The sequence below is a fragment of the Sus scrofa genome, chromosome 4 (assembly GCF_054392235.1).
Source record: "Sus scrofa isolate SSC_HxYL_T2T_F1_AM1 chromosome 4, Sscrofa_HxYL_maternal_Yorkshire_Landrace_v2.0, whole genome shotgun sequence".
Classification (NCBI taxonomy): Eukaryota; Metazoa; Chordata; class Mammalia; order Artiodactyla; family Suidae; genus Sus; species Sus scrofa.
Window position 1 is genome coordinate 117,116,841 of NC_139386.1, and position 12,523 is coordinate 117,129,363.

At 44.4% G+C, this 12,523-nt stretch overlaps 1 protein-coding gene across 8 annotated transcripts in view; it reads left to right on the forward strand.

Moving 5' to 3' along the window:
* VAV3 (vav guanine nucleotide exchange factor 3) overlaps positions 1-12,523 on the forward strand; it is a 373,539-nt gene that overhangs the window by 79,594 nt on the left and 281,422 nt on the right. For all 8 annotated transcript variants that reach the window (XR_014844590.1, XR_014844591.1, XM_085023765.1 and 5 more), the window contains exon 2: positions 2,112-2,228. Coding sequence is in view for 6 of the 8 variants with exons in the window: in XM_085023765.1 (XP_084879891.1) it covers positions 2,112-2,228 (117 nt within the window). In the remaining 2 variants the exon portion in view is untranslated. The remainder of the gene's footprint in view (positions 1-2,111; positions 2,229-12,523) is intronic.

Consider the following 12,523-nt stretch of genomic DNA (forward strand, 5'->3'; position numbering starts at 1 on the left):
CCCTGGCCCAGAAACTTTCTTAGGCCGTGGGCTTGGCCATTACAAGAGAGGGCGAGGGGGAGAAAGAGAGGAAGGAAGGGAAGGAAAGACGCAATAATTAGCTAAAATTTTTCTCACTTATTGGAGGTTAATAATTTTGTGTGTGCCATTGCAGCTACTATTTCTGAAATTCAGGATGTGTGTGTATTTTGAGTAGGTGAATCGGCCTTTTAGATACTGCCAGTAAATTCTGTTGGTTGTTTAAGCTGTGATAGCGGCTGCCTTCCCTCTTGTCCCTTGCAGTGTCCTCGAGCCGGGCGTGTTCTTCCCCAAGATGAGCTTCTCCGCTTGAGCACCAGACCTTTTCCCCAGGGACTTCATTTGTGGGACTGTCCCTCTCCCTGCGTGACCATCTTTCCCCCTCTCAGCTTCTTCCCATCAAAATAGGAACATGTTGTAACAGCTTCCATGGTTCAAAAGCCCTTCCCGGACCTCTCTCTCTGACTAGACCGCCTCAAGCCTCTGCTCCCCTTTGCAGCAAAGCTCCTAGATATCTATATCGGGTCTTCGCTTGCTCTCTTCCCATTGTCTCTTGAAGCCGCACCATGCAGCTCCCCCCTTTACCCGCCTCACCCCCCCACTTTTGTCAAGGTGTACCCATGACCTTCAACAGCCAGATTCCATGGACAGTGCTTGGTCAAAATCTTATGTGAGTAGTGGCAGCAGCTGGCAGCTTATCACTCACGCCTTCTTCCTAGAAACACCTTCTTTTCTTAGCTTCCGGGGAAACCTGTTCACCCTCTTTCTCAGTCCCTGTGTGGGCTCCCCCTCTTTTCCTGATCTAAGATGACCTGGTCCCGTGGGTCCTCCTTCTCTCGTCTTTCTCCAAAAGTCCATGGTTAAAAATGTTGTGCAGGAGTTCCCATCATGGCGCAGTGGTTAACGAATCCGACTAGGAACCATGAGGTTGCGGGTTCGGTCCCTGCCCTTGCTCAGTGGGTTAACGATCCGGCGTTGCTGTGAGCTGTGGTGTAGGTCGCAGACGTGGCTCGGATCCCGAGTTGCTGTGGCTCTGGCGTAGGCCGGTGGCTACAGCTCCGATTTGACCCCTAGCCTGGGAACCTCCATATGCCGCGGGAGCGGCCCAAGAAATAGCAAAAAGACAAACAAACAAACAAACAAACAAAGAAATGTTGTGCATGCTCTAAAGACCCTCAGATTTATGGCTGGAGTATGCACCTGTGCCCCACACTCCAGATGTGTACCTCCAGTTGTCTGCCGCCCCGTTTCCCGGGGGATGACTAATAGGCATCTCCGACTGAAGAGTCAAAATGGAACACCTGTCTCTCACCCAGATTATTGTGGTAGCTTCCCAACTGGTTTTCCCATCTCCATCCTTCTCCAGCCCTTTTCGTTCTGTATTCAAAACTTTTAAAACATCACTTCCAACCCCGACTCTGTTCTCGGGCCTCCAGTGACTTCCCATCTCAGGAATCGTAAAAGCTTGTCCATCAAAGCCTTTTGTCATCTGGCCTCATTGCCTTTCCAGCTCACCTCCTGCATTTCTCCTGTCGCACACTCGGCTCCAGCCACCTTGAACCTCTTCCTCAGTAATATCCCCCCACATTTCTGCCTCAGGGCCGTGGCGTGGGATGCTACTCGAGGCCGCACACGCTGTCCTGTAATTCTGCGTGGCTGCTCCTTCCCCGTCTTCAGATCTACTTATATGTCCTCTTCTCATCGGCACCTTCTCCAGCCATCTCACTGAAGCCCCCCTGCCCCTGCCCCGGCACTCCTGATCCCTCGCCCAGCTTTAATTTCTTTTTCTCTGTTGCACTCATCACCATAGGAAAAGAAAAACGCTCATGCTTTTGTTTTTGTTGCCGAGTTTGTTCTTGTCTGTGTCCTCGTATTAGAATGAAGGGGCCGGCTTCCGTCTGCCTTGTTTGCACTTGGGTCCTCAGTGCCAGGAGAGAGCGGGCATCAGTGGGTGCTGCTGGGGGAGGGACCGAGAACAGCCCCCAAAGAGGGCACATCCTTCCTCGTCATTTGGCAGCCTTCTGGGTGGGACGGAGGGTAGGTGGCCTTCGGAATGATTCACTGCGTACTGACGGCTGTTTCCTGTTCCTCAGTTTCTCTGCTTGAAGAACATAAGGACGTTCCTCACGGCCTGTTGCGAGACATTTGGAATGAGAAAGAGTGAACTGTTCGAGGCCTTTGACCTGTTTGATGTCCGTGACTTCGGAAAGGTAATTGTTTTTTCTTTTTTTTGTTTTTATTTTTATTGGAGACCGTTTCCTCAAATACTCTTGTTTCTTATCTTGAAATAGGACACGTGGCTGCATGATCTCAGTATCGCTTTTACGCATAGGTGGTTTAGCCAAAAACCCCATAGCAGCAACAACTGACCAAATGAGATGAGGGTGGGTAATTTTTCTGTTAAAAAGAGTATTAGGGGAATCTTTAACCAGAGGCGATGTCTCCTTTCGGTTGTCTTGGAGCACAGGATTCCTATTTTCTGTGTTTTAGAGCTTGTGGGGCTCTCAGGCCTGAGGACTGAACTCTAGGTTTCTCCACACCTAAAAGTCACCCGATCTTGGGGAGTTGAGGATACTTTGTTGGCTCTCTTGCTGCTTGGGTAGGTGGCCTGGCAGAAGACAGGACTGGCCGAAACGTTTGAGGTTGTTCAGTTACCCCTATTGGTTGTATTTCAGTGGATACGTGTTAGGTTGTTGGATTTCAATAATTGTCACATGTAAGTTGTCCTCATGTTTATCTACTCTCATTGCATGGATGTACAGCAAACACCCGTGTGTCATAGGGGACAGAAATCATTCTTGGAAAAATTATGTTCATTTATTTTGAAGTGATTGGGCATAAAGTTAAACTTCTTGTGTCTAAGAAGCCAGAAAAGAGTCAGGTTAGTTAGGTGACCTTATTTGAACCCCTGCTGACATAATTGCATTGTGAAAATAAGCACATAAGAAGGGAAAAATTTAAAGATATTGAGGTGTTTGCTCTTAGGCTTCTCATTCAGGTGTTAGTATTTCCTCAAAAGGCTGTTTGATCAAATAAAGACTTCTTTACTTACTCTCTAAGATGTAATATTTTGATTATAAAATAAAAACTGAGCAGTGGATTGGTTTGCTTGGCAATGGGAATGAATAGCACAAACTTGAAGTAGAGACCTAAGGAATCGGGTGCTGAAATGCAGCACGTATGGGGCAGCCATCCTGTCCCCGGGAGGGAGAAGGCATGGTGGCTTCTCTCTTGGTTACTTTGTGGTCTTCTGGACATCAGCAGTCTCTGCGTCATCAAATACCTGCCCACTTGGAAGTCTGTACAAAGGGAAATGGGTATAAGAACATGGTGTATAAAATTCCTCTTTTCTCTGGCAAGCTGTGATTTTAACTGTCTTGAGGTCCAAAAAAGTGATGGAAGATAATGTGTGATGCGAATTACCAGGAACTGAAAACCAAGCCTCCTCATAAAGAGGCAGTGGCACGTTTGTCTGTGGCCGTGAACTGAAGCAATGAAGACAGAGAGGAATCGGATAGAATTCCAGGTGAAGTGGCCAGTCCTCTAAGCTGCTGGCTGGGAAAATGCCTCCGCAACTTTGAAGGATTTTTTGCTACTCTTTGACCTTTCCTCCTAGTTTTTAAAAAATGTTCATTGGTTGTTCTTTCTCCCCCCCCCCTCTCTTTTGGGGAAATGGAAAATGAAAATGAATTGGGGAAATGAAAAATGAAAGAAGAGTCTTGACTTTTTAAAGCTCTTCATTTTTCAGCTGAATTTGCACGAAATAGTGTTGACAGAGACGGAGTAGTCATAAAAATTGTGTAGAAATACATGGCTTTGTTCAGTGGAACAGCATTGCATGCGAGATTGATTAGACAAAGGTAGCATTGTAGGTGAGTTGAGGTTATACAGAGAATGTAAAGGAATAAACTGTATACTTCTTAAGGGTAATTGTATTTCTGGCTTTTTAAAAGTTTTGATAGTGGGAAGTCTGAAACAAACTTGGGATTGCAGATGAGAACTTGATTCTGTATATACCACTTCCTGTTGTGGCTCAGCAGCTGACAAACCTGACTAGTGTTCCTGAGGATGCTGGTTCGATCCCTGGCCTTGCTCATTGGGTTAAGAATCCGACGTTGCCATAAGCTGTGGTGTCAGTCACAGACGTGGCTCAGATCCTGCGTTGCTGTGGCTTTGGTGTAGGCCAGAAGCTGTATCTCCGATTCGACCCCTAGCCTGGGAACCTCCATATGCTTTGGGTGCTGCCCTAAAAAGACTAAATAAACAAACAAACAAACAAACAAATAAATAAAATCACGTACATTTTTGCTACTTCCAGGATTGATGCTGTTCTCTATCTACTTGCAACTGTATTTGGCCAAAATAAACCAGCAAAAAATAAGACGTTAAGGTGCTTTTTTCATAATTTATTTACCAAGTTTACCAGTATTATTATTATTAAACATTATTACCCTAAGCAAAGCCACCAATAATGCCACCACTTACTGTGTACTTTTAAGGTGGCAGATATCTTCAGTGTGGAGATAGCTATCTGTCTATATTTTTTTTACCGAATAAATTGTATTACATTCATAGGTGTGCAACAGTCATCACAACCGAATTTATAGCATTTCCATTCCAAACCCTGGAAATAGATTTTTTTAATCGTCAGAACAGCCCTATGAGGTATACTTTTGTTTCCCTCGTGATAGAGATGAGCACACCTGCACCTGCAATCATGTGTCTAGTAGAAATTGCAACAGTGGTCTGACCCCCAGATTGGACTGTTGCTCCGCAGCAGCACAACAGAGCAAGCATTCACGCAGTGGTGGCTGTGTGCCCGTGTGCTCCTAAGTGCTTTGCAAGTATTGACTCAATTCTCATATCAGCTCCACCACGTACATCTTATTATTGCCCCTGTTTACAGATCCTAGATTGTTAAGTGATGGAACTTGGACAATTCATGCAGTTAAAAAATTTTAAGGTAAAAAAGTGAGTTCCCGTTGTGGCTCAGTGGAAACGAATCTGGCTAGTATCCATGAGGATGCAGATTCGATCCCTGGCTTCACTCAGTGGGTTGAGGATCTGGCATTGCTGCAAGCTGTGGTGTAGGTCACAGGTGCAACTCGGATCCCGCGTTGCTGTGGCTGTGGTGTAGGCTGGTGGTTACAGCTCTGATTTGACCTCTAGCCTGGGAACCTCCATGTGCCGTGAGTGCAGCCCTAAAAAGACAAAAGACAAAAACAATAAAATAAAAAAAAAAATAAGGTTAAATAAAAGGGGGAGTAGAACATTAATTTGGAGAAATAGTAATTCCTGGTGTGGTGAATATAAATTTTAACAGGATATAGGTTTAATTAAATTTTCAATCAACTTAAAATGAAAAATCTCTCTCTGTGTGTGCTCCCTGTCTGCCTTAGTTCATAAATAGTGAATTTCCGATCCATGTTTTCTTGGCACCTTTTCATATAGGGATAGTAATACATATTGTAATCAATGTAATCATTGTATTCCAATGTTTTATGGAATTTTGAACCTCCGAGAGTGCTTCAGCTCACTGACCTCATTTGATTTGCATAACAGTCTTGTGAAGGAGGGAGCAATTTCCCTGATTATCAGATGAGGAAATCTGGGAGGGGGGGAGGTTAAAAGGTACTCCAAGGTCTCCTTAGTTGGGGACGGAGCAGGATCTGGAGCTCAGGGCTTCTGACTTGCCAGCGCTCTGCTTTCCTTGTCTGCTGCGTGTTTGGGGTCCCGCTGCTGAGTGGATGTGCAGGAAAAAAGGATGAACTCATGGGAGAAAAACCAAAGGAATATACAAAGTTACAAAGCACAAGTGATCTGTCACTTGGAATCTAATTACACTGTGTTTATCTTTTGAAAGAGGAAAGGTATAGGACACGGAATGAGTTAGGCTATCAACACGAATGAATGGTTTTTCTTTTAATGTATGAGATGGCGAAAAGCACACATTTTGGGAACTCTAGAAGGATTTATAATTTTGCCTTTCAGGGTTCCCTTGAGCTTCTAGTATCAAACTCTTTCCCCACTGTTCATAGGGTATTGATTTCAATTCGAACTATGTCAACAAAAATTAGAATTGTCCCGAGCACTTTCTACACTTTGATGGAAAAACAGATCACACGGGGATGGCAACTGGGTTTCGTAACTTGAATTCGTTCAGGAGTCAGGAGAGAGAGACCTTGAGGTTGACTGCAATGCTGGCTCTCAGGATGGTTACATGGAGTTGGCCCTTGAACAACCAGGGTTTGAACTGTGTGGGTCCACTTGGAGCGGATTTCTTCTTCAGTTAAGTGTTACACGATCCGTGATTCCCGGTTGGTTGGTTGCGCAGATGCAGAACCTCAGATACAGAGGAAACGTGTGTACGGGGGGCTGGCTGTTCAGATACACAGATTTTTCAGCTGCAGGGAGGCCCCCCACCCCCAACCCCGTTGTTCAAGGGTCAACTATCCTGAACAAAGTTCCTGATGGAGGTGGAGTCCTGGCTTGAACCTGCTCGGTCTTCTCCCTGCTCTGAGGTGGGAGAAGCTTGGGCGCCCTTTTAAGAACCATCACCACTTCTCTCTGCCTTTGGGCTTATGTTTGTGTGTCATTCTGAAAAATCACCTGCTTCCCTGCTTTTCAAAAAGATAGATCCTTTTCTGGTTTTCTGGTAACAATGAACAAAAAGTCAAATCTTGTTAGTTGACTTCTTTGCTTAAGAAATGTCATTTAAAAAAAAAACTCTTCCCTCTCAGGGATGTTAAAATGATTAATTCTATTCCTTTTTTCGCATTGCAGCAGGATCTGTCCATTTGCTCACTTCCATCCTGCATATAAAGGCTTTTCAGTTCCTCTGTTCAGATTGTCATTTTCTGTTGAACGCCTTTGCTGTTTGGAAACATTTCCTACTGAGCTGTCTGTTGGCACCTTTGCAGTGCAGAAACACATGGGATTTTTCTGGAATGAGACCATTTCTAGTGAGTAACAGAAATCAGGCTGCTGCCGTCCCGATGAGTGATGCAGTCCGTTTCTTCCCTTGGCAGCACCGAGTGGGTATGAAGGCCTGCTTCCTGCTACCCACGGATGTCACGGCTGTTGTTTCAAGTGTTGTAAAGCACCTGGCAAATGTGAGGTGATATGTTTTCGTTTCTATTTTTTTATATATCATGATTTTTATTTTTTTCCATTATAACTGGTTTACAGTGCTCTGTCAGTTTTCCGCGGTACAGTGTGGTGACCCAGTTACACATAGATGTACACATTTTTTCCCTCACATTATCATGCACCATTGCAAGTGACCGGACCTAGTTCCCAGTGCTACACAGCAGGATCTCATTGCTAATCCATTCCAAAGGCAATAGTCGGCATCTATTAAACCCAAGCATGCCATCCATCCTACTCCCTTTCCCTCCCTCCCCCAGCAACCACAAGTCTATTCTGCAAGTCCGTGATTTTCTTTTCTGTAGAAAGGTTCATTTGTGCTGTATATATTAGATTCCAGATCTAAGTGATATCATATGGTATTTGTCTTTCTCTTTCTCTTTCTGACTTCACTCAGTACGAGAGTCTCTAGTTCCATCCACATTGCTGCAAATGGCATTATTTTGTTCTTTTTTATGGCTGAGTAGTATTCCATCCAAATCATTTGACGATGGACATTTGGGTTGTTTCCACTTCTTGGCTATTGTGAATAGTGCTGCAATGAACATGCGGCTGCATGTGTCTTTTTCAAGGAAAGTTTTGTCCGGATATATGCCCAAGAGTGGGATTGCTGGGTCATATGGTAGATCTATGTATAGATTTCTAAGGTATCTCCATACTGTTCTCCATAGTGGTTGTACCAATTTACATTCCCACCAACAGTGTGGGAGGGTTCCCTTTTCTCCACACTGCCTCCAGCATTTGTTATTTGTGGATTTATTAATGATGGCCATTCTGACTGGTGTGAGGTGGTATCTCGTGGTAGTTTTGATTTGCATTTCTCTAATAATCAGTGATGTTGAGCATTTTTTCATGTGCTTGTTGGCCATCTGAATATCTTTCTTGGAGAAATGTCTATTCAGATCTTTTGCCCATTTTTCCATTGGGTTGTTGGTTTTTTTTGCTGTTGAGTTGTATAAGTTGCTTATATATTCTAGAGATTAAGCCCTTGTCAGCTGCATCATTTGAAACTATTTTATCCCATTCTGTAAGTTGTCTTTTTGGTTTCTTTTTGGTTTCCTTTGCTGTGTGCAAAAGCTTGTCAGTTTGATGAGGTCCCATTGGTTTATGTTTGCTTTTATTTCTGTTGCTTTGGGAGACTGACCTGAGAAAACATTTGTACGGTTGATGTCAGAGAATGTTTTGCCTATGTTCTCTTCCAGGAGTTTGCTGGTGTCTTGTCTTATATTTAAGTCTTCAAGCCATTTTGAGTTTATTTTGAATCAAAGAGCATCACAGCTAGCTGAAGGTTGTTCCAGCTGATTTCAGTAGCAAGAGGGTAGTTGCTATGTGTTAAGGTTCAGGACAGACACTGTCTAAAGGAATTTAAAACATTGGTTTAGAGCTGGGTCATTGAATCTGGTGAGAACTGTATTGAGAAGCAGTAGTGTGGTGTTTTGGATAAGGACATGGTTTCTGAGTTGCATCTCAGGTTGAATTCCTCCTTAAAAGTATGTGATCTTGGGCAAGCTATTTAACCTCTTTGAGCTTCAGTTTCCTCATCTAGAAATCGAGGTTAGGTGAGAAATGAAGTGCCTAAAAGAGTATCTAGGTCCAAAGTGTGCAGTCCTTGGTTAATATTAGAGGTTGTTACTCTGATTTTAAATATGACGACAGCCATCATTACTAGTGTGAATGGGTTGCAGATTCAGTGGTAAATATAGCAATTGAATTTTAATTGAGTGCAAGAGCTAATGATTGGAGGAGCAAATTTAGGAAATAAACCTTGTTCTTTCTGGTGTGGTGTAGCATTAATTGATTTTATCCTGCACAGCTGTCCTTCTCCCTCTTCCTGTGGCCTTAAAGACCCCTTGAGAAACCACCTTTTCTCCTTTTCCCTTTTCCAGTCATCTGGTTTGGAGGGTTGAGTCACTCAGACTCTCCCATCCCTTTGGCCATAGTGGTGAGTTCCCAATGGGGCAAGTCCCTCGGGACCTGGATGATGTGTTGGGACATTTGTAGGGGCAGTTTTGTTTGCTCTCCTCCTGCTGTGGACATGTGTGGATATGAAGCTTGGAAGGGCTCCAGCCACCTGGGAACCACGTGGGGTTTCAAAACAGACCCAGTTGGGAGGGAGTAGAGCTGAGGAGGATCCTGGTGGCATCAGGTGAGGCTGGAATCAAACTGTTCCCAGAGCCTCATACATGTATCTGGGGATGTTGCTGTAACATGAGCCAAGACCAACTTCCTTTGTTTCTTCCTCAAGCCAGTTTTCCTTAGTTCTTTCCACCAGAAGTAAGAGAATTCTAAGTGATTCTCCCGGTTTTGTCCATCACATGATTTCAGTTGTGTAGACAGGTTAGCCTTTCTTCTGTTACCAAAGTTCCATGCACGTTGGGGACCACTAGTGTCTCTACCTTTGGTCGCATACAGAAGAGGAGACATGCAGAGTGCTGGAACATCTCGCTTTTGCAGCGTGGAATTACATAGAGGGACAGTCCCAGCTTCGTGGTGAGTGCTTTCTCTTTCTTACCATTGACTCAAGGAGTATCATAGCTACGCTTCTGGTTTGGAAGAGGCTCTGAGTCATCAGGCATCCTTCCCATGTTTGTCTGTGCTCTACAGGGTCCAGGAAGTGGGCTTGCATATGCCGCTGCAGACTGAGAAGGCCCTTCCTTCTCAGGCCCCCCCGCCCGGTCTCTGTATTTGGACCATACAGAATGATTGTAGATGACTTTAAAAAAAACTTCAGGGTAAAAAAGACAAAGAGATCTCTGACTCTTTCACCTGGAAATGATTAGGGCTTAGAGGTGATTGATTTGAAAGAAACTGGCCCAGGAAGTCAGATCCTGTAGAATTCTGTGTGACCACCGGGTTGTCACCTGATCCCTCTAATCCTCAGTTTCCTCGTCTATAAGGGGGGTAGTATCTACCACACAGAACTGTTGTGAAAATAGGGTTATATGAATGACCGTTATTTATTATTTTTTACTTCGTGCATATATTTTCTTAAGTACTCTACAGCTAGGCATTACAATTCCTTTCACACAGTGACCTCTCTGAGCCCCATTATACATTTGGCTAATGTTGTTTGTATATAATTTAAGCTTTTCTGAAGAGACTTTTCAACCAAAGTAGCAAGGTAAAGGAATGATTATGTGTGTACTGATCAACATGTATTTGCCATGCTTTTAATCCTGAAGGAATATCCTGCATTGCAGGTGATATAAGTAATTAAACATTATTACAGAGTGATGTGCTAAATGCGGTAATTGACAAAAGGTTCTGGGGAGGAACATCCCTTGAGAAAGGGATCGGCTCATCCTCAGTGTGGTTAAGAAAGATGCCTCAGAGTTTATCCTTATGCTTAATCCAGGCCTCCCCCCCCCCAAAAAAAAAACTAGGAAGGAGCACTGCTTCTGGCTGTTATCTTTGAGGCCCCCACCAGTGCCATGTCTTTATGTTGCCACTTTCTCTGTCCTCACAGGAACCCTGTGATGTTGGTATTCATCTCCATTTTACGGCCAAAGAAACTGAGGCCCAGAAATAGAAACATGTAGCTTGTAGGTGATGGAGCATGGGCCTGAGACAACGTCTAGCTTCAAAGGCCACGTTCTTAATGATTGTACTGCACTGCTTCCAAGCAGAAGTGGGAAGGCACCTTCTAGATAGAGGGCGGTCAGGTTGGAAGATATGGAAGGGGGTATCCCCTTGGAGTGTTGGGGATTCTGCAGAGAGTCCTCATAGCTTCAGTTAGGATGCAGCTGGGGTGAGCTGCATCTCAAGGTTCCCCAGAGACTGGGGCCGGGATAGGAGGGCTCTGGAATCTTGCAGAGTCTGCATTGAGAAAGGCCAGTGAGTGGTTTTTAGCAGAGAGACAGAAATGCCCACTGTGCATTTGGGCCAGGCACTCTGTCAGTCGGGCGAGGGGGCTGTACAGGTGGGTATAATGGCAGTGGTTGCACGAGAAAGTGTGAGATCGAAGCAGCGTGGTTGAGATCTACACAGACCTTTTCTAGAGCAACAGCAAGAGGGACCCAGAGTTTGAGAGCTTTTGGGTGTTTAGGAATTGATGTGACCCATGAAAGGGTAAGGTAGAGAAGAGAGAACACGGACTCCCGAGCTGCCCCTGGATGACCGGAAGGGAGATAGAGATCATTGCAAGGGAGAAATAATGGAGCAGGTGCAACTTACTCTGCGTGTGTGTCAAATGCAAGAGAATTCTGATGACATGTTTAACTAACTTTCTGTAGATATATTTTGCAGCCTGGTAGATATTTTGTCTGTTCTACTTTTCAGAAGTTGTTTTTAAAAACAATATTGGACTATTCTTAATTGTCGCCGTATTTCACTTGTGCTATTTCTTTGCACTCGCTGATTATCTGATAGAGGCTTAGTCTCTGGTAGATTACTTCACAACCTTTTTCTGACTTCATGATTTCTTTTAAAAATAGGTTTTTTTTTTTCTTTTGATAGTAGGAAGCTTTCTAGGAATAGCATCTGTATTTCCAAGGCTGTGGCAAATAACATGCTAATTTCTATTCACATTCTTATTCCTCGCTTATTTGCTCTCATGCCGTATCCCATCTCAACTGTGTTCAGAGATTCTTAACGCTGTCACATTCAAGGTCAGGTAGAGTTTTTCCAAGTTACGTATTGAGTTCAATGAGTCTAACTTGTTTTCATTGCGTTGTGAATATCATCATTGAGAAATCCACAAGGAGAATTGGTTAACCCCAGTGCATGATATTATGGTGGCCGAATTATTTGTCTACACAGGCAGGTGTGATGCCAAACTCACGCCCTTGAGTCCAGAACGGTTGTGCCTGTGTATTCCCTATCAACAGGATCCTCTAGAAAAGGGGAATGGCATGTTCCATCTTTACTCTCCCTGTGCTTTCCATGGTTTATGCTCATCTGGAGGAGTAAAGGAGGGCTGGCATCTGCTTTCCCTGCTTGGTGGGTGGAGAATGAGGGGGTGGAGCTGGAGGTAAGCGCTCATCAGCAGGCACAGGATTAGCAGAGGAAGTGTGCCTCGGGAGCTTTATGAACACCTGAAACTGTAGGAAAAAATACTTGGCAGTCTTCGTGGCTCTGTGGAGTCTGGCCATGCAAACTGGCTCTCGGTAGTTTAATTTCAGAGTCACTTGTTTTCCACCTCAAGCACCTGTGTTTTGGAGCGCTTCAGCAGAGAACTGTTAATTGATAATGGGCCTTTCTACGGTTTGCTTTAGGGCCAGTTACCATGCTCTTTGGGTGTGAAAAGTCGTGCCGCATCAACATGGTGTCTGAGAACTAATAGTGTCAGGACAAGCCAGTGTAGAGAGCAGACAGCAATCATCCGGCCAGGATGAATGAAAAGCATTGAAATCTTCCAGGC